Source organism: Lytechinus variegatus, chromosome 6 (genome assembly GCF_018143015.1).
Source record: "Lytechinus variegatus isolate NC3 chromosome 6, Lvar_3.0, whole genome shotgun sequence".
In the NCBI taxonomy this organism is placed as follows: Eukaryota; Metazoa; Echinodermata; class Echinoidea; order Temnopleuroida; family Toxopneustidae; genus Lytechinus; species Lytechinus variegatus.
This window is the reverse complement of record NC_054745.1, coordinates 41075509-41098566: the sequence shown is the minus strand read 5'-3', so window position 1 is coordinate 41098566 and position 23058 is coordinate 41075509. Positions and strand designations below refer to the sequence as shown.

At 36.9% G+C, this 23058-nt stretch overlaps 1 protein-coding gene across 1 annotated transcript; it reads left to right on the top strand.

Annotated features, from left to right (window-relative positions):
* Positions 1-599: 599 nt before the first annotated feature.
* On the top strand, positions 600-23058 carry LOC121417498 (dynein assembly factor 1, axonemal-like). Its single transcript, XM_041611220.1, has 16 exons — positions 600-706; positions 1428-1736; positions 3088-3185; positions 4559-4650; positions 5655-5876; positions 9112-9278; positions 10372-10446; positions 12281-12345; positions 13052-13137; positions 14431-14498; positions 17062-17179; positions 18743-18825; positions 19690-19752; positions 20922-21131; positions 21686-22010; positions 22601-23058. Exons 2-16 carry the CDS (start codon positions 1470-1472, stop codon positions 22738-22740), a joined length of 2079 nt encoding a protein of 692 aa, XP_041467154.1. The 5' UTR covers positions 600-706; positions 1428-1469; the 3' UTR covers positions 22741-23058.

Below are 23058 nucleotides of genomic sequence, written 5' to 3'. Positions count from 1 at the left end.
GGGGAGAATGCCCTGCATGAGAAGATGGATGGGTGCTGCTAAACGTAGCTAGAACACATGCTATCGTGGACTCAAGCAAACTGGATTCAATGATGTGTATAAAAGGAGAAAAAAAATATATACAAAATATATAGTATATAATATATAAAATATATATAAAATATATAGTAGGATGGGGGGTCGGGTGTCCGGCCACTTTATCTTTTTGAAGCCTTCTTTTTTGTCTGTGGATTACACTAAAAATTTGAATTCATTACTTGTAATCGTTTTCTATATTGTTCTTTATAATATTTCCTAACATTTTGTACTAAAAATTGATGAAACTTCGCTGGTAAATTTTTCCAAATGACATTCTAAAATTGATCGTCCGGACACACAACCCGTCCGGATACACAACAACTGGGAATACTATCCAGCATTTCTGGCTGTTTCATAATCCCATATGAGCACAAATGAAAAATTATTCTGCCATTTAATCGTAAACTAGAGCACTGGAACAAGAAACCATAAATTTGAGGGGCTGTGGAACGGCTCTGGAAAATACATGTACCGCAGGAATTTCTATGGCTTCTAAAATGATGCTCCGCCAGGCCGGCCGGCCCTCGCGCGCCGGCCCCGATCGTGTTGATTCTGTTGTTGCTTAGTGACGCCACGGACGCCGCTGAATTCTACTCGCAATCGCAGATATTCATTTCACTTATAAAGTGTGAGTTTTCCAACCATTCTGACGTTTTACTCGTGTGAATTTCTTAATGATGATTTTATTTGATAAATCCAAAATGTTTTGAGTTTTCTTTAATGAGAAATAGATCTAAGTTACGTCTAAAGCTAATGGCTGCAAGTTCAATTCAAAGTTGCCGATTGTCTCTGTCACTAGTCCCGCCTGCTTATTTTTGTGTGTTGTCACTGTTGAACATTACGCAAACGTCACTTGTCCCGTTTTCGGTCCTTTTTCGGATGTGTGACAGTTGTTGTTTTTAAATTGCAGCTCTGTTAATTAAAGGTGTGTCATAAAGTGCAAGGATGGAGATGGGTAGATATGTCCTGGAGTAAAGCCAAAGGGGAAGTTCACCATGATGAGCCCTGACATGACAAAAAAGTTTATTGTAAAACTGAAAATGGCCATGCAAAAAAAATATACCGGTATTCATGGCAAATTTTTAGTAAAAAGCCTTGCCCTTTGCTTTGGCTTGGCTGTGGCAAAGCCGAAACCAGGCAAGCAGGAGCCCGGAGGTAACGTTGTTAGGTTAGGTTTGTCTTGACTGTCTTTGAGTCATTTTGACTTTGTCTTTAGCCTTAGCTAGGCCTACTTTCTTACTTTGTGTTGGGGTAGGCCTAGACGTGTCTTTTAATAGCTTGATTGGGATTGCACTTGATGAAAAGTCATGACAGTTGTGTTTTCCGTGTTTGGTTGATACATCCCGCAGATTACACACGCACTTCAACCAGAGACAGAGTGGTAACCCAACATGCCGACTATTGTTGAGATTGTGGATGAAGACCCGTCTGTAGATCAGGCACCGGTCTTCGTCACAGAAGTCAAACCTGTCTCCATCGAGCCTGTGGAATTGGAAAAATCAAGCAACCTAGCTTCCTGTGAGCCCACCAAGGCCCTAGATGCGGAGGAAGTGGAGGATATTCCTGGAGCTGAGGTTGTGGATGCTGATGGACTGTCAAGTGAAGGATTAGGAGAAGGAGATGGTGAACAGAAAGATGATGGACCAAAATTGGTTAAGGTAAAATGGAATGTCATTATGGAGCTTTGGCTTTTCAACATGAAGTCTCCTGGAAATATGCAATATTATATAGCACTAGCACAATACACAGTACTTATTAGTGCTACATACCCGAGGCTGTAGTATGGTACTGGTAGCCCTGACCTGTTATAATTGCTACCCCTGTAGTGGGGATATCAAATGTAAGAAAGGGTAGTTCCTCTGCTTTGTCCATTTGTGACTGTAAGTAAAAAGTCACAAATTATGCATATAAATTTACATGTATATGTAAGGCTTGCTAGATTTTTAAAATCAATACTTTTGGGGTTTCAATTAAGCCAAGAAATGTGTACATTTAAATGGGTTTTCATGACCAGCATCTTGTGTTATTAAGAAATTTTCACACCATGAAAAAGAACGCTTTTAAGAATGTAGAAAATGTATTGTAAACTGCCCTTCATGACGATGAACAACCAAGAAGTCTTTGTCAAAAATTGGGGAATCAAAACTGCAGTTTCGTCCTGGACCCACAACGTATTTGCCATTATTTGTCAGCTCTGAATCATCGGACCATTAGGGGCCTGTTACACAAAGCTTAGGAATGATCGTAGAACACATTTCTACGATTGATTGCACTGACTGCAATGCACAATCAATCGTGGAAATCAAGCGTACTATTAATTGCTAACTTTTGTGTTACGGTACCCCAGTATTTGGGGTCCCCAATTTTTGACAAAGACCTCCGGGCTGTTCGTTCTGATTCGATGGGCATTTTAAGTACATTACTGACAGTGTTGGATTTGTTCTGCGTGGCGCATGGGCAGAAATCCCAGGGGGGACGTGTCCCCCCTACTCAAAATAGTAGAGGGGGGGAGGGACACAATATCAAGTGTCCCCCTACTATTTTTGGTCTTTTTATGATGGAAAGAATTTAGTTTTTTTCACCCCCAAAATAACTTTTTGTGGTTATACCCTTTTTTTTTTGCTTGTCAAATTTATTTTGGTCGAAATGACCTTACATTTGTGGTGTGCTGATAACCCTTTTTTTTGTTTGTCAAATTTTTCAGCCCCTGGTCCCTCATACCTTTGGGGAGAGATTTCTGCCCTTGGCATGGTGGTCCAAAAATTAGCTATCGCTTGAGAATCAATGTACTTTTCATAGCTTGACTGTAGTCTCTTCCTCTCTCTCCCTCTCTTTCTCCCCTCTCTCCCTCTCTTTCTCCCATCTCTCCCTCTCTTTCTCCCCTCTCTCCCTCTCTTTCTCCCCTCTCTCCCTCTCTTTCTCCCCTCTCTCCCTCTCTTTCTCCCCTCTCTCCCTCTCTTTCTCCCCTCTCTCCCTCTCTTTCTCCCCTCTCTCTCTCTCATCAATTAGGATGATGATGAGCCAAGCAAGAAGGAAAGAAACAGGAAGGAGGAAGACGAGAAGGAAACAGACTCTCAGGTTCCTGAGGATGACGACAGATTTCCAAGGTAGAAAAATTAAATGTTGAGAATGATAATGATAACATATTACTGGGGTAAATCCAAGCGGCAAACCTACCCTTCGAGGGGGGGATGAATTATTGTTTCACCCCTCCTGAATAGTACGCCCGTCGTTACAGATTTACGCCAATGAAACAAAGAGTATTTGAATAGCGCACATATTCACCTGTTACGCGCTCCTATATCACCCCAGCTGTCAAGGCTAGTCCACCAATTCTGGTGCTCACAGCTTTTTGAGGAATTAGTTTCTTACCCATTATACCTCACCTGGGTTGAGTGCAGCACTTTTTGAGTCAGTTTTGTGCTGAAGGAAACTACATGTCGAACCCACGACCCTCTGTTTCAGAGTCTGGGGACTAATCCACTGGGCCATAATGCTCCAGAATGAGGAACCCCAATAACAAAACAAATTGTTTTTTTTAATGTGAACTCTGGTCTAAAGATTGTGTTTGAAGTTAACAGCGCAGGGTCATGTTATCCGTTAATTTGACATTGTCTGGGATAATTCAAACAATGTTTTACACCATAAAAGCAATAGAAAAGATACAACCATAAACATTTACAAACCTTCAAAGTAAGCAAAATATTGGACACTTTCCCATAATTTCAACTCAGAGTTGTGCCTAACTTAAAGAGGACTTGAGAATACCAATGAACATATTCATTTGAATGAAGTCATTGAAGTTTGATGCAATTTTTTCTGTATTCTAGCAATCAGACGTTGACTGCCTGGCTGGGCTGTCAAACTTGAGTTTACATATTTTTGAGGTCACACCAGAAAAAAAGCTCTAGTTTTAGAAATATCAACATGAAATCACGTTTTTGAGGGATTTGGGGTTTGACATACACTCACATAATTTTTCTTGATTTTGTAACTGCGTACCTTGGGCGTAAAAGTTGCGTGGATACTTGACAGTACATGTAAAAAGTTAGTGAGCAGTGTTGTCGAAAATTTAATTTTACAGTTTTATCGCAAAATGTGTTGGGGGAGGAGCAGTATACCCCCCCGTGTATAAGGGTTAAAGACGCCTGGGCCCCCTATCATAGAGCTTAGTGATTAATCATTGGGCCTTTTTACGACTGATTATTCACTTCAATCAATCATGGAAATCAGTTCCATGATCAATCAATTAGCTCTTTGTTACACCCCCCTGGGGCCTGTTGCATAAAACTTTGTACCTGAGAAAACTCTGGTAAAAACTGAAAACTAAGGTTAGTCTGATTTCTGCCATTGACTTTAACACAGGGCAAAAACTCCGGTAAAAACAACCTGAGTTTTCTCAGGTAAAAAGTTTTATGCAACGGGCCCCAGATCAACTTTAACTTGGAAATTTTGCACTTGTTTTTGTTTTTATTTTAAGAATGACAGAGAAAGCATTGAAGGATATATGCAAGCAGCATGACCTGTACAGGACGCCTGAACTTAACGATGTACTTTATCTCCATTATAAAGGTATGTCACCCTTCCCCCATTTCTTAGGTACATTAGCAGTGCGTTGGAACTTGGACGTTAAAATTGGGCTATAGTTATAGTATGTCAGACTTCGTAAGTGCGTTAGTGGCATTTATCTTCCTCATATATTATACAAATAGCGAATAGGCATGAGTGCGATGGTGCGAGATTTCGCATGAGGTGAAAGAAAGATGCTCTATTCAACGAGGCGTTAGCCGAGTTGAATAGAGCGTTTCTTTCTTTCACCGAATGCGAAATCTCGCACCATTGCACGAATAAGAATATTCGCTATTTGTGTTGTACAACGCCTCGGAATCTAGCGAAAATATGAAAAAACACAAGAGTTTTTCCCTCCAGTAATCTATGAAAAGGGAGCAAAAATATTGAAAGCAAAAAGCAAAATCCCACAAGCGCACATGATCTTGGACAGCATTGCGCATTTAGCCAGCGGGCTGTACGCGCATTGTTACCTTATTCAATGAAATCGCATTGTGACGTCACCTCCTAAAGCCGTGCAATGGTACATTTTGGACGGTACATTTTGGATGTTACGTCTTGTGTGCAACGGTACGAATGTGTGACATTCAGCCTCCCATTTGATCGCGTACAACAAGCTAAGTAGGCGTTGTACAATAGGCGTGCGAGCACGATTGATGTCAATTAAATTTGGCATACATACTGTATCTGTCCTGCAGTAAAGATGTGTAAGAAATTTTGATGCTATGGTATCAGTTTATATCATGGGACAAAATTAGATTTAAAAATATTTGCCAATCAAACTATACTTCTTCAGATTTTGACAGTTTTTTAACGTATAATTTAGAGTCATAATGTGGAAGACATTTTTTCAAGACGTTTGAAAACCGTGTTGCCATGGTAATGGCATGCTATGTCAAAAGATACAGGGAAAATCCTTTGCGATGTGGCAGAGGTATCAATCACCTTCAGTGTATGTCTAGTTAAACAATAAAACTTGATCGATTCGTCAAATTATTTTTTTGTAGGCTACACCCGCATCGAGGGGCTGGACAAGTACACCGGACTGAAAGCCCTCTACCTGGAATGCAACGGCTTCCGCAAGATTGAAAACCTTGATAACCAGCGAGAGCTGCGCTGCCTGTACTTGCAGCAGAACATCATCGCCAGGATCGACAACCTACAGAACATGCAAAACCTTGATACACTCAATGTGTGCCATAACCATATCACAAGGATAGAGAATATCGGTGAGTAATGCTGGAAATGAAATTGCATATTTGCAGTAGAATATCATCAGAAAGATCAACATTCTACAGAACATACACCCAACATTTGCCATAATCACATCACAATCGGTGAGTACAGCTGAAAATGTTTCATATTTGCAGTAGAATATCATTAGCAAGATCAACGACAACCACCTAACATAACATGCAGAACCTTGATACATTCAGTGTTTGTAGGAACCTGGCCATGGAGGATTAGTATCAGTTGTCAGTAGGTGGTTTCAGACCGCCTCGAAGTTCTTCAGTTCCAGGTATTCTCTGATTGGGAAATTTACCCCGATCAGAAAATACCAGGTATTTTGGTAATGTGAAAGCAAACTACGCGTAATTTCCCCGAAAGAAAATACCTGCTAAATATTAGGTACTTGGCGAAATTACGAGAACTTTCGCAGGGATTTTTCCAAGGTCGCAGGTATTTTGGCGATGTGAAAGCAAATTACGGGAACTTTTAGCCCAGCGTGTCGTTGGGCGCGGCGGCGTGGGTGGCTGCTGGGCTAGTGATTTTGAATCTCGCGCCTTGCCTGCTTATCAGACCATACTGCGCATGCTCGTAACTTCAGGAACTTATCCCGAAGGGTATGTTTCAGGGCGGTGTGAATGCAGGAATAATTAATGGGTATATTTTAGCCTAAATAAGTTCTCGTAATTTAACAGGGATTCTTGTGATCGAGGCGGTTTGAAACCACCGAGTGAGGGTACTCTGACATTTCTCTACACTCCTTGGAACAATGGATTAATCCTCCATGGCCGGGGCCGGGAATGTCTGCCATAAACGCTCCACAAGGATAGAGAATATCGATGAGTACACCATGTAGGTTTGAAAATAAAATTGCATCAGCAATATGGACAATTTACAGAACATGCAGAACCTTGTTACACTCAATTTGTATAAGATTAGGGGAAACCCTGGTATATAGTGGTCCACCTGCACTCCCCCAATACGTTATATCAGGAGGAGAGAACTTTGGCTCAGTGATTAACTTACTTTGCTTTTCGCCTCCCAGGCACAGGTGACACCATACAAATAATGTTTGCCATAATCATATCACAAGGATAGAGAGAGAATATCCGTGAGTACGGCTGAGAATGTTTCACATTTGTGGACATTACCATCAACAGCTGTTTCATTGTCTGTCAGTAATACCGTGTTTACACATTGACTCGGCTCGGGAGTTGAACACGAGAGCCGTGCTCAACCAGGCAATTTCATGTTTGTGAACGCAATCAGAGTTATCCGCGAGCCGTGTCGAACACGGCTTTATCGATCCTACAAAATCGAAGGTTTCAACCCGCGACCAGAGTCAGACTCGGCAATTTTTTCGTGTGTAAACAGAAAGCCGTGTCGAACTCTCTTGACCTAGGTGACTGCGCGCGCTTTCACTTTTGGCATTGTTGTTCGCAAAAAACACAGACAAGATTCGATTCCGGCGGTGAATTTCCCGCGTTTGATTTGCGACGTCATAATTCTTCTTCCGTTCGAGATCCGTGGGCCGTGTTGAACTCGCCTTTTTATATGTACGTATCAACGCGATCTCTGATCCCTTCTTCGCAGTGTTCAACCCGGCTCACGGATTCAACATGCAAGCCGAGTCAATGTGTAAACACGGTATAAGTGATCTGCCTGTCCCATAACCAACAATTGGAAGCTTTCGCACTGCGATGCAGAATCAACCCTTGCATCAAGCAAATTATTTGAAACCTGAGAGGCCTTCATTGAAAATTGTTGAATCGGACCAGCACTTTCATCCGACATTCCGGAGCTTACGAAAAATTGCAAATCTGTTGTTATCCAAAGGCACAGTTCCAATTCACCGACCCTTGACAAAGATTTTATTGTCATAGATTCTCTTCGTTCCAGATAGCCCTTATGAAAAAATCTGTAATCAGTCACTCAAAATGAATATTCGGATATTTTTATCGTGATTAAAAAAGTACATTTAGAGATGATATGTACATGTAATATGTCAAAATTGATCACCCTCAACATATTGGAGTATTATACTCTATAAAAGATTGATAACTGTCAAAGTGTTGGTAGAACTGAAAAGCTATCCAAACTTTAGTGTTATGGATCTCTTTTTTTTATAATCATTCTTTATTTTGTCCTCTCCAACTTGCTTACCTCAACTGTAAACACTCGGCGGATCTGTTTCCTAAAACTTGTTATGATAACAAATTTGCAATAACAGTTAAAAGCTACTGAAATCCTTTTGTCTGATTGGCTGATGGTAAATTTGTAATAGAAATTGTGTATTATATTTTACTATAACAAATCTTTATGAAAAGGGACTCGGATCATGCGTTACAGTTTGTTAACGGTTGAAAATCTGATGGAACTCCAAGGCTCTCCAAAACTGTGGATCTCTCTTTCTCTTTTCCTTTCCAGCGTGCGTACCAAAGCTTGATACACTCTATATCACACATAACAGATTACAAACAGCTGACGATTTGATGGAATTCCAAGGGTCTCCAAACCTTAAAATTGTGGATCTCTCAAAACCTTTTTTTTTTCTTTCCCCCTCCCCAACTTGCTTCCAGAGTTTAGCACACTTCAGATCATGTAGAACAGGTTGACAATAGCTGAAGATTTGATGGAACTCAAAGGCTCTCCAAATCTTAAAATTGTGGATCTCATAACCATTCTCTCATTTTCTCTTTTCTTTTACCCTTGACATCATGGCCTACAGATCAATCTGGGCCCCGTCTTACAAAGAGTGACAATTGATGCAATCAATCGTAACTATGGAAATCCATCAGTGTCATAATCTTTTCTACAGGAAATTTGCAAAATGTCCTTTGTAAGCAAAGGAGAACACACCAAGTTGTCAAGAAATCAATGAATTTATGGATATACATTCATATCTAGAATTTATTTAAGCAAACATGCATTATATATTTTGACTTTGCTGGCTTTCCATAGTTGCAATTGATTGGATCAATCGCAACTCTTTGGAAAACGGGCCCCTGGGGGCTGTTTCATAAAGCTGTTCGTAAGATAAGAGCGACTTTAAGAACGACTGGTGAACCTTTCTTACGCGCTTAACCATCGCCAATGTATATACCATTTACCACAAGAAAGGATCACCAGTCGTTCTTAAAGTCGCTCTTAACTTACGAACAGTTTTATGAAACACCCACCTGATCTGTTAGCATTATGGATCTCTCTCATAAACATTCTTTCTCTTTTCCTATCCAGCCTGCTTACCAAAGCTGAACACACTTCAGATCACCCATAACAGATTGACAACGGCTGAAGATTTGATGGAACTCAAAGGTTGTCCTAACCTCAGTGTTTTGGATCTCTCACATAATCGTATCAACGATCCCAAGGTCTTAGAGGTCTTTGCTGCCATGCCAGTTCTGGTAAGATAACAATGATTTATTTTCATGATTGTAACGTAAAAAGCTGAGTGATACTATAAACAATCTCAAAATGGTACTGAATGTACCCGTAATTGTGTTAAGCTGTTTGGTAAATTACAAAACCTCAAAATGGTGCTAAATAGAGACATGCTCAAAAGTTTTCATCTTGCACATAAACCTTAATAAGGGGTATTTTGCTGGATTTACATGTAAAGAGGTGGTCCTTTTTCGAAAGCTCTTTGCTGTTTGTTGAGTTATCTAAACAATATCTACAAAATTGTATCCTATTATTCCCAAATTAATCAATTTTATCTTTAGTTGATTATGCAAATGTAAGCATAAAATCTGGATTTAGTTGTAAATCTGTAAAGGCCCTTGAAGTGTTCGAAGTCCTGATATTTGGAACAACTTTCCAGACAATATTAAGTCATGTTCAACAATATACTCATTCAAAGCCACTGTCAAAAGAAAAACCATTGAATCATATGCATCCCCCTCTTCAAGTTAATTATTCAACTGCCCTTTACTGCACCCGCACCTGCACCTGCATTGCACCCACTTGATCAATGAAGAAATAAATTTATGTACCATTTTACAAGGCCGCCATCATTTTCAAGCTTAACCGCTCACGATGGCGGTCTCCTGTATTCATTTAAACTGTTATTTTCTTTCGATTGAATATTGCTTCTTGTCGATATTTATTTTTCATTGCTTTATTATGAATATTGCTTTATTACTTTGTGAAACTGAATTGTATCACCTTATTGAATTGTTGCATATATTATCTTGAATGCAGAAATAAATAAAATAAAATAAAATCAAATTGTTTTGTTTAGGGACCTTGTGTACATAAAACAATTTTTTATATATCAACTTTGTACTTTTTTTAATTCAAATAATTTTTTTTTCTTCAACTTTTTTTTCGGATTGAGTTTTCAAAAAAAATTGTTGGCGACCTTTTTCACCTATCACAAACAACATGAAATTGATTGAATTTAATCAGTAAGAGTAGAAATTATGATAAAGTTTTAGTTTTGATGAGAAACAGAATTTGAATTTTGAGAATCTGTGCATGTTTTATTTCACATTACAGAGGGTTTTGAATCTTATGGACAATCCAGTGATCAAACAGATCAAGAATTATCGCAAGACTCTGATTCGCGATGTGGTAAGTGCAATACCTTTATTTACAACTTTAGTAAAGTAGATTTATTTATTTCTTTAAATGCAGGGTGGCAATGTGTAAAAAGTCACCAGGAATCCTGGGGGCTGTTTCATAAAGCTGTTCGTAAGTTAAGAACGACTGGTGATCATTTCTTATGCGCTAAACCATCGCCAATGAACATTTTAGTGTATACCATTTAGCGTAAGAAAGGATCACCAGTCGTCTTAAAGTTATGAACAGTTTTATGAAACACGTACCTGATGTAGAGACGCATTGCATTTTTATGAAGCGGCTCTCCTACATTTTGCTTTTTGTTAAGATGACATGCGTTTGTAAACGGAAAGCCCATCAAGGTTCAATGTTTTATTTATATCAAACATACCACATTTTCAACAATGTCAACAACTCAGTACAAACAATTATATTATACAAGACAAACAATAATATTATACAATACAAATTATTATAGGAAAGCATAAATGAATATCGTAAAATATGAAAAGTGTACTAATAGAAAAAAAGTACTATAATGCATTCTTGTAAATGGTTGTAATATAATGACAGAGAAAGAAAATGTGAGGTGTAGATATGGGGAGCCAAAGGTAAAAGCAGAGCTTGTTGGACAAAGGCTCCAAGGAATATGCAGTGAGAGTCCCGTGAAAATATCAATACGACAAGAGAGGGATAAATAAAAGAGCAAACGAAAAGTAAACAAAAAATTGGGATACACAAATACATAAATGATGAGTAAGAAGAAATAAGAGTAGAAAGCAACAAATTGAATTCGAGCCTGTAGGAGAATGGAAATAATCAATGCTAAGAGTGGGAAATGGAAAATTTATGGCATCAGGGAGCAATGAGAGGAAGGGACATCTTCCAAGGATTAACACAACCCACGCACAACGATGATAAAGGAGCAATGAAAAAATAAGACATTAAAAAAAATCAATTTGGTATAAACCAGTAGAGCAAATGGAATGAGGCTATAACTAATAAAAAGATACACAACTGTGTTCGTACTAAGTATAGGCCTTGAGAAGATGGTGTTTCAGCTTTCGTCGAAAGACATATATTGAGGGTGAATGTAATATTTCATTATGGAGGGCATTCCAGAATATTTGACCTGTAAAAGTGATATTCCTTTTGGCAAATGAAGTTCTCACACGAGGAAGATGAAACAGATTACTTTGCCGAGTAGGATATCCATGGACACTGCTAATTTTTGAAAAAAAAGGAGGGAATAACAGAAGGTATATCATTGGCATTTAACTGATACATAAAGATTCCTACATGTAAGTTATAGGTATAAAGATCAAAAATACGAAGTAGTTTGTTTTTTTAGAAATAATGGCCAGAGAGCTATTGATCAAGCTGTGAGTTTGCTATTGTTTTATACCATGGTTGAATCTATACAGAGATTTGATGAAATGGCTTTGAACTTATTTTATTTTCATATCTTGATGCTTTCTATTAATTTCTTTACATAATAATGATAGTAATAATTGGAAAAAAAAGAAAAAAAATTATAATAGGCATTTATATAGCATCATCTATCTAGAAATATTCTATTCAGAGGCGTGATGTTAATATTACCCCCGCTTTACCTCGAGCTGCCTTTCAGTGCTCATGCATTCAAGGAATTAATCCTGCCGGGGACCCATTCACCTCACCTGGGTTGAGTGCAGGACAATGTGGGTAAATATCTTGCTGAAGGAAATTAGACCATGGCTGGGATTCGAATCCACAACCCTCTGTTTCAACGTCAGAAGACTAATCCACTGGGCCACAATGCTCCACAATTTCATTAACATTTTTTGCATTGGTTTCATCTGTGTAGAAAAACCTGACGTACTTGGATGATAGACCTGTGTTTCCTAAAGAGAAAGCCTGTACCTTAGCCTGGTAAGTATGTAGTATGTCTAGCCATTGAGTCTTGGAACTCTTGTTGGAGTGCTCCCCAGGGAGTTAAGAAAGTGCATTCATTGTATGGGAGCATGTCAGGATCTAGTGACCAGGGTAATAATATATCTGTAAAGCGCTTAGAGACGTTGTTCTGACGTATTACGCACTTTATAAAAAAGCGGATTATTATTGTTATTATTACATGGAAAAAATTGTGATGATAAATGCCCGTTGTGGTAATGATTTCAAAATGAGTTTATACAGAATCCACCAAAATGACCACCCAAGTATCTGTGTACACGTAGATAAAAAGATATGTGCAAGAAGATTCTATAAAAATTATGTAATTGCTGAGAAAATGACAAAATAAGTGTGGCAACCAGTTTTGACATTGGGTGTTTCTCCATGCAATAAAAATTCACATATATGCTTTTCTGTGTTATCTATCTTCAGCGTGATCATGAATTTACAACGCTCAGTTTATGCAACGATGACATTTACAATGTGGCCAATTTGAGGTCTCAATTGGTATAGTGATTACCAGGTTTTACAACTTTTGAAAATTAATAACTTTCAAATTTGTCCAATGTTTGCCAAGACTCTCACCCATGTGTATTTGTCTGATGTTTCTTCTTCTGAAAAAAACTATGTTTTATTTGGGTTGGATTCCCTTCTAATAATGATTTCCCGATGATTTTGTTGCTAGGTGGGAAGGAGGTCGGGAGGCTGAGAAAGCTGAGAGAGATCGCTGGATCAACAAAGAAAGACAGAAGATCATGGACAGTGTAGAAGGTAAAGATTCTTTGAGAAGATTTATTTTGAATTTAAAGGACAAGTCCACCCCAACAAAAACTTGATTCGAATAAAAAGAGAAAAATTCAACAAGCATAACCCTGAAAATTTCATCAAAATCGGATGTAAAATAAGAAAGTTATGACATTTCAAAATTTCGCTTCATTTCACAAAAACAGTTATGTGAACGAGCCAGCTACATCCAAATGAGTGAGTCGATGTCATTCACTCACTATTTCTTTTGTTTTTTATTGTTTGAAATATGAAATATTTTGATTTTCTTGTCATTGTCATGTGAAATGAAGTTTCATTCTTCCTGAACACGTGGAATTCCATTATTTTAACAATTTGTGCTTCAGGCAAGGAGGTCCTAATCATCACATTCGTAATAATTGAAATATTGTATAATTCAAACAATAAAAAACAAAAGAAATAGTGAGTGAGTGACATCATCATCTCTCTCATTTGGATGTAACTGGCTCGTTCATATAACTATTTTGTTAAAAATAAGCGAAACTTTGAAATGTCATAACTTTCTTATTTTACATCCGATTTTGATGAAATTTTCAGCATTGTGTTTGTCTGATTTTTCTCTATTTATTCAAATCAACATTTTACTGAGGTGGACTTGACCTTTGAACATTGTAAATAAAGGTGTGAATATTGACACATTGATCCTCTGACTGTTTTAAGATCTAAAAAGTGTTCCCACAGTTATGGAAAATCCTGGAAAAACTTGTGGTCATGGGAAGTCAGGGAATTTGGAAAATTTGTGAAAAGTCATGGAATTGCATTTACCTCTTGGCTATGGCAGCTTTCCAGTTTGTCATGTCTCGCAACACTCATACCCTGTGATCATACACAGCTATCATAATTGGTGTTCATGATTTCCATTTTCCCAGTTTTGTGACATCCCAAATATTACATGACTCCCGGGACGTCACGGGAAGTCATGGAAAGCAGCAATTTAGTCATGGAATTCTTTTTTCAAATTTCTGTGCGAACCCTATCTAAATCATCATAAGGATACTTATATTGAAATCTCTGATTATGCTGCAATCCTTAACAGAATAAAACCGTATTGAAAATCAAGTAGTAATGAAGTAACTATACAGTAGATCCTCGTACATTGTCATTCCGTAAATTAGATTTTCATCGATTTCCACCCCTTCAACCTTCGTAATGTGTGTGAGTACATTTCTTGGAGTTCTTTACAGATCAAGTATCATCTCCAATATATAGCTTTATACAGTATGAATGTGAAATTAAAGATTTTTAATTTTTATTTTCTAGCCCTTGCTGCAATCAGGAGAAGAAACCAAGAGAAGAGGAAGGAAAGAGAAGCCAAAGAACTAGAAGAGGTATGATAAAAGACAAGGACCCTTGATCTGATCAACCCCAACTTTATGCAAATCCATCAGTGTCATATTTTTTTCTACAGGGAATTTGCACCATGTCTTTTAAAGGGGAATGAAACCTTTGGAACAAATAAGCTTGTGTAGAAACAGAAAAATCAAAGAATAAGAATAAAGAAAGTTTGAGAAAAATCGGACAAATAATGAGAAAGTTATGAGCATTTGAATATTGCAATCACTAATGCTATGGAGATCCTCCCATTGGCAGTGCGAGAAGGATGTGTGATGTCACTGATGAACAACTTTCCCTTTGGTGGACTATAAAATACCCTCAAAATGTCTCTTTTTGCTTTTTCTAATGATGATACAAACGCTTTATCCATGATGTATTCTTAAAAAATATGTATTACATGCCCTCATGTAGTAAGAACATTATGATCTATGGATAGATGTGATAAAAGAGGCAATTCAAGTGAAATATATACTAAAGTAATGGGAGAGTTGTTCACAAGTGACATCACACATCTTTGTCGCATTGCCAATTTGCCATCTCCATAGCATTAGTGATCGCAATATTCAAATGCTCATAACTTTCTCATTATTTGTCTGATTTTTCTCAAACTTTCTTTGTTCTTATTCTTTGATTTTTCTGTTTTCACACAAGCTATCTTGTTCCAATTGTTTCATTCTCCTTTAAAAACAACGAGAAGCACACTAAACTTTCAATAAAAGTGTATGAATATACATCATATCTAGTATTTTGAACAAACTTACTGTTTGGATGTTGAGTTTGCTGGCTTTCCATAGTTGATTGGATCAATCGCAACTCTTAGTAAGATGGGGCCAAGGATCGCTTTTCTCATGATAAGCCAGGGCTCCACATAACATAAAACTTTAAAGGACTGCTCCGGGCTCAAAATCATATGATTCAAACGGGTAAAGAAATATCAGACAAACGAAACACTGAAAATTTGATCAAAATCGGACAATGAATAATAAAGTAATGGCATTTTAAAGATTTGCATTATTCCGGTGAAATAGTTTTAGGTTTGTATTCATAAATATTCAATGAGCAAATTGATTATGTCATATCCCCACTTGTTCTTTTGTATTTTTATTACACGATATAAGGTTTATTCATATTTTTTTCTACCAATAAACTGAAAAAAAATTGGATTGACAACTGATTTAATGAATTAGATATTCATTGCTGCAACTTATTCCATTGTAAAGGAGACATATTGTTCACACATATATGAAAAAAAATGAAACAATTATGATATCATGTAATAACATAAGAAAAAGGAAAGAGGGGTCGTGACATCATCAGCCCACCTAATGAATATTCATGATGACGTGTATAAAACTATTTTCACAAAATATTGCTAAACTTTAAAATTCAATAACTTTGTCATTTGTCATGAAACTTTCAGCATTTTGCTTTGTTAATTTTACTCTATTTATTTAGGGTGTGTTTATGCTTCCGTTGCGAGGACAGAATCAGCGATTTCAAACGTCGATTCAAAACGCCGATCGTAAACGTGGTTCTGGGAGAGCTGTTTATGCTTAACTTTTCAGAGCAAATCATGATATCCAGCTGGCTTCGCATCGTAAAGCGAGGTCAAATTGGGCGCGCCTTTTTTCGAAAGTTTTTTTTTCCGAATGTTGTTATTACGTGGAGATAACATGGAGCAATACGACTGTATTTGCCCGCGGATTTTAATCTCACCGGAAGCATGTACCAAATGACGTTATTTAAACACGTTTACGATCGTGGTTCTGTTTATACTTCCCCAGAAAGCCTGATTCTGGTCAAACGACGTTTACAAATGCACCTTTTTGTGAGTTTACGATCGGCGTTTTGAAACAGCGTTTAAATGAAAGTAAGCATGGAGGCAACCGTGTTTTCGACTAACCACGATTGGAAATGCTGATTCTGGCCTCAAAAGTGGAAGCATAAACACAGCCTTACATATAAATATTTTCAGCCCAGAGTACCCCTTTAATAGCAATTCATCAATGGGTGTCGATGTGTGGAATCTAGTAGAGCGTAGACAGACTGAACTGTAGATGAAGTAGGATTTGACAAGGATGAGACGAAATAGGAATTAATGATAATGATATTGATAATGAAAATCATGATTTCAACAATGATGATAATAAAACAATAGTACTAACAATGATAATATGGAATTACACAGTATATAGATCGAAATATTCATGACCTCTCAATGCTTCACAAGCACTAGATAAAGCAGGTTAATATAATAATAATGACAATATTGATAATAGTGATAATGATTATAATACTGTTAAGGATAATAATAACAATAATAGTAATGATAATAACAATGTTTATAATAATAATGATGATAATAATAATAGTAATAATAGTAGTATAGTAATGATAACATGGAATTTATAACACTAAATGTTTAGAATCTATCAATGCTTCACAAATACTAGACAAAGCGGGTGTAGATAAATTGACAATTTTCCATTTGAACAAGTCTATAACACTTCACCAGAGAAGCCTTAACACTTATTTCCATCTTCTTTTTTTCGACAGCATGGTCCGGATTTTAAGAGAGAGATTCCAGACCCAGAGACCTTTATTCATCATCCCCCTGAAGATGAAGATCTCTTTACTTTCAATGTAGAAAAACCAGAGAATCAGCAGAAACCTGGTAAGATATAACGTGAAAATAAATACATGGGACTTGACTTATTTTTGTCTCTGTTAAATTACCATCATAACTTTGATAGTTTATGGATCTGACTCATTAAACTTGGACAAGAGTAATCAAGTATCACTGAACATCCTGTGCAAGTTTCAGGTCACATGATCAAGGTCAAAGGTCATGTAAGGTCAATGAACTTTGGCCACGTAGGTGGTATTTGTTGAATTACCATCATATTGGTCTAGTTCATAAAACGTGGACATAAGAGTAACCAAGTATCACTGAACATCTTGTGCGAGTTATAGTAGTTTTCAAAGTCAACACTGCTGCTATATCGAATTGGGTGATGCAGGTGAGACCGCCAGAGGCATTCCACTTGTATGAGTCCCAGGTCACATGATTAAGGTCAGAGGTTGTTTAGGGTCAATAAAATTTAACCTTGTGCTAACAATATTAAAATCTTAACCAATGTCAAGATTTAGAATTTTCAAAATAATAAATGTACATATATACTCATATCAGTAGCACATCTAGCATCAACTATGACAAAGAAATGAATGGGCCCATGCACAAGCATTGTAGAGCCACTATTGTCCCCAGACAATTGGGCCTATGAAATGCTTTATAGGATCTGATGCTAGATATACACATGAATATTTCATAAAAAACAACATATGATGGCCATCAAGTATCAGCAGATGGATGAATGTTATTTTATATCACTAGGTGAATTCATAGGTCAGTTAGGGGTCGATAAACTTATGTCAACATGAAAAGAATTAACAAAATTTCAGGATTTTTCAAAATTTTCTGTCATCTTGTGGAACATGGATATGATAGCTTTATAAGGTATCATAAAATATATGGGTGTGATTTTAGATGACCGTGTGAAGGTAATTTCAGTTCAGTTTGATAGGAATTGGTTTTGTGTATGTTATTGATAAAATAATATGTTAATCACATAAGATAAAATTGTTATGAGATGGTTATTGGATATCACAAATGAAATTAAAATGAAATATAAGTTTCTTTATAGTCAAGGTCAATGGATTTAGGAGTTTATTATCAAATGAATGTGTGTTTTTATCTTCTCTTCTTGATGATAATTATTCATCTCACATGGAGTTGTTTTCAGAGTCATCACTGCTGTTTAATTGCATTATGCAGGGGAGACTCCCGAAACAATCCACTTATTATGGTATCAGTTGTACGCCATGAAACATTCAACCCTTCAGATGTGAAGGTTACAGCTCTGCACATTAAACATGCATGCAATTACATTCCACAAGCATGATAATTAGCTTTCATCATATTTTTACCTCTGAAGCAGTACAAATGCTAAGATTTATCTGCAGGAAAATTAGAGATATCTATATTGCATTGACGAAAAACAAAGATTTAAACATAGGTATCAAAGAAACAATCATAAATGTTATCCCCTCAGAATGACTCCATCGTGTAAGATTTGAAGGAATATGATTGCTACAATTTCAAATTTGATAGAAACGGCAATATCACTGGCTTATTTGATATTCAGCATTTTGAAAAATCTGTTTTCTTGGTTTTTAGATTCTGTCACAAGCCCTCGTACAGCATGGTCTGATCAACAAACATCGTCAGAGGATATCGATGATGGAAAGATTAATATTGACGTAAGTTACACATTTGGAGATGTGGTGGTGTGTTAGAGTTTTTAAGTTTAGAGTATAAAGTTTGAACATTTAGGCTCGAATTCACAAGGGTGGTTTTGAAAACCCACGGTTGAGTCCATGGTTAATGCAGATTTCCTCTATAAAGTACACTTAATTTAGCGCTTATCTGGCGCGTGTTTAAAAAAATGTCCAAGTCTAGGGTACACGGTTTGCAAGATTAGGTTTTATTTTTTTTTTAAGTGTAGGGTGTAAGGTTTGAATATTGAAGATGTAAGGTTTTTAAGTTTAGGGTATAAAGTTTGAAAGTTTATGGCAGAAAGTTTAGGGGTGTAAGTTTGAGAGTATAGGGTGTAAAATTTAAAGTTGAGGGTGTATGGTTATATAGTTTAGGTTTGAAAGCTTATGATATTTAGTTTAGGTTAAACAGTTTAGGGTGTTTAACCAGGGTAATAATATGTGCTTAGATGGAGTAAAATGTACATCTGTCCTTTTATATGAATGCCACCTTTATAATATTTTATTATTTTTTATTGTATGTTTGATTTCTGTCCGAGGCCAATGGAATGCATTTTAAGTGAATTCTTGTACATGAAATTAAAAAGTACATGGCAAAGCTGACAATACAACTTTTCACAGCTTCTCAGTTGCCAATTTGAATCTTGCATGGTCGTAGGGATCTCATTTCAAAACCAGCTATAACTTTTTGTATTCTTTATCAATTTCTTTCATGCTCTACCCTTTCTATTTCTCAGACGTCCATGGTTTCACTTGTCTGATTATTAAAGCAGCCATAACTTTTGTTGTTTTGATTCAATTTCTTTCAAACTTTCATAAAGATTCTCTTTCTCTCTTATATTTCATTAGGATCTTCCAGATTTAGAAGACATTGATGAAGATGAGATAACGTGGGCCAGGCAGTCTCAGAATGTAAGTGATAACTTTATCTAAAAATAAGACATTCTACATTTTGTGAAACCTTATTTATTTATTTATTTATTTATATATTTATGTATTCATGTATTTATTTATCTATTTCTATCTATCTATGTATCTATATTTCTATCTATCTGTCTATTTATTCTCGAATATTTAAACAGGGTAGCCTGATAAGCATAAAAAACAAGAAAACAAAACAAAAAAAAATATTTCGTCTAAAAGCAGTTTGGTCCAATAGCCATTTGGTCCAATCAGTACTTCGTCTAATCAACATTTCGTCTATCATCATTTAGTCTCATAACCAGTTGGTTGAATTCCCATTTTATTTTCATTAATTTTGCCTAATTAACACTTAGTCCAATTAGACCAAATGGTATGTGAAAAAAATTGGCTATTGGACCAAGTGGTTACTAGACAAAATATTGGACGAAATGGTAGTTCTTGGATAGTAGACAAACTGCTGGTAAACTAAATGATAGGGGGCGAGCGGGTAATTAGATACATGTAAATTGGCATTAGACCAATTGAAAATAAATCACCTTATTGTGTGAGGTAAGTGCGGGAATGAATATCAAAGTTTCTCTTTGAATATAGCTGTAGAAGTTATTCCAATGATGCAAATACAGGAAAATTTGTCTAAAGTCAACCAATAAGTCATATATTCACCCAGGTCAAAGCAGTATTATAGTTGAAAACAGTTGAAAACGTACTTGTATCCAGGATAGATGTAGCTTTTAAGTGTTGTAAATTGATCTACAGTTTAAACGCTATGATATAGTGTACTATGTATAGCATTCCTAAATGCCTTATTATTATTATTATTATTATAGTCCAGATTATGCAAAAATAAAGTGGGCTTCATGATTGCTCCTAAAGCTATAGTTCTCATGATATTAGATGGTATTTCTATATCTAGAAAACAAGCTGGCATCAATTATTTTCAGTCCCTTGCCACCATCTTTGGAACAATCTTCAAACATCTCTCTGAAACATCTCTCCTCTCGACCTCTTCAAAAAACATCTTAAAACACAACTGCATAAACTATAAACCTGAACTTATGCCATTTACAGCTCTTTGTATCCTCTGGGGAAAAAAATATAAATCCAGTTATTATTATTATATTTTTTATTCTTCATTTGCATCTTTCTCTTTTCTATAGAAACCACTCATTGAAGATATCACACCTACCAAGCCGGTAGTCTCCATAGCAACGGATGTCAACAAGCCCTCCACATCAGGCCGAGTTCTAATCGAAGAGGTCGGTCCAGTAGAGAGTGAAGTTAGCCGGCAATCTGGGAGAGGGGATGGTATGGTGTCCCCAACGAGTCTGATAGAAGATATCTCATTGTCTGAAAACTCTGCTAATAAGGTAAGTAGATTGATCTAGGTCCTGTAACACAAAAGGGATTAATAGACCAGTTCTTAGTTACATCATGGACAATTTTGGTCAAAAGACCTTTCATTCCTATCATTGTGATTGGGAGATTTCAAAGCAAGATATTATGTATGCATGCCTTACTTAGCAGGATGGAGAAATTGTATAGAGTAGGGGATTAGAATAGTACATCAACGAAAACTCTATAAAGGCATTTGTTGCATTTCTACTTTGAATGCATATGACAGCATGTTGCACAATGCATTTGGCAAACTGTGAAATACTGCATAGAAATCTAATTAAGAATAGATTAGGACTTGTACATCTTATCCAAAAATCTCAAAATCTATTTTTTGACCAACATTGACAGATATGTTGGTTCAGATGACTGCCGATGATGTATATTCACATGAAAATATTGTACATTCTCTCCTTTCTTTTAATGCACTTTGAGTAGAGAAGATTTGGCACATCATAAATCATGTCTATATTTGTTTAAATCAATTATCAATTAAATCAGAAAATATTCACTCCTTATTCACTCACAGGAGGCGAAAAGCTTTGACCAACTGAAGGCAGAGTACAGTGACATGGAGACGAGGTTGCCAAGAAGCTGGCAGCTGAAAGAGCAATTCAGTGCACCTGGCGGCCCACCTGGGGCAGAGGTTGACTTATCACCTGAAAGTGGACGAACTAAATGCCTGGTTGAAGAGGTTGGGCCTCATAGTGATGCAGTCACGGGCTCGCTGGTGTCGGAGGTTGAGGCAGCAAGTGGAAACGCAGATGTAACAAATATTGCTGGGGAGGAGGTTGATGAGGAAAGTGAACTGATCAATGAGAGCAAAGACAATGAGTATCTCACATCTGAACAAGGTTAGTATAACTCACCAAACATTTTTGTATTTCATGAACACACATTTGTTCATATAGATCTACTTCAAGATTTGAGATGATTTCATAGGTTCACGAATACAAGCATACAAAGAAACTCTTTCCAATCGCTTTCAAACATGGGCAACGAGGAAGAACTTCCCTTTGGGGAACTCTGACCCACATGGCACTCTGTCTAATCTTTCTCTATGTCATATGGCTTATTTATTGTTTTCTCTTTTTTACTCATTTGTTGATAATGATGTGCATGTACACATTTTTGTGGTGGAGTAGGCGTCTTTGTCCTCCCCTTCCTCATCGACATTTTGTTGAATACAGTACAACATCAAAAGCAGCTTCAAGATAAAATATTGCAATACAGGGGCGGGGGAACCTTCTTGAAGGTGGGGGGATGTGACCATGCAAAAAAATCACCATCAGATGGCAATTTTTGATGTTTTTGTACACTGTTTGGTAAAAGGTGGGGAGCTGAACCCCCCCCCCCATTTCCATCACCCCTACTTTATTATAACAAATTCACTTAAATAAAAAGATTCATTCTTTGCTTTGATCTTGTTTTTGCTAAAATGCAGAAAGGCAAAAGGAGATTGAACAGAAGATTTGGGAATTAGCAGCTAACGCAGGATCAACGCTTGGCAGGGAGGAGACCGGTAGTCTCAATAGTGAACTTATGAGGACTCTGAGAGCCAAATATCAAGGCATGGGACCTTAAGAAGAGTCTTGTCATCCTTAAAGATTTGGAAAATGGCAGATGAGGCAGGACCAATGATAGCAGACATTCTTAAAATGGAACTTATGAGGACTCTGGAGCTAGATACCAGGGAATAGCACCTTAAGAGTCTTGAAATCCTTTAAAGGGTCAGAAGATTTGGCAATTGGCAGATAGGACATGACTGGTATTAATAGACATTCTTAAGATGGAACTTATGAGGCCTCTAGGAGCTAAATACTAAGGCATGGGACCTAAAGTTGAGTCTTGAGATCTTTAAAAGGGTCACAAGATTTGGCAATTGGCAGATGAGGCAGGACC

Coding starts and splice junctions, on each gene's coding strand:
- LOC121417498 (XM_041611220.1), top strand. CDS start 1,470: ATGCCGACTATTGTTGAGATTGTGGATGAAGACCCGTCTGTAGATCAG. Junction 4,651..5,654: donor ACTTTATCTCCATTATAAAG/GTATGTCACCCT, acceptor ATTTTTTTGTAG/GCTACACCCGCATCGAGGGG. Junction 17,180..18,742: donor AGAGAATCAGCAGAAACCTG/GTAAGATATAAC, acceptor CTTGGTTTTTAG/ATTCTGTCACAAGCCCTCGT.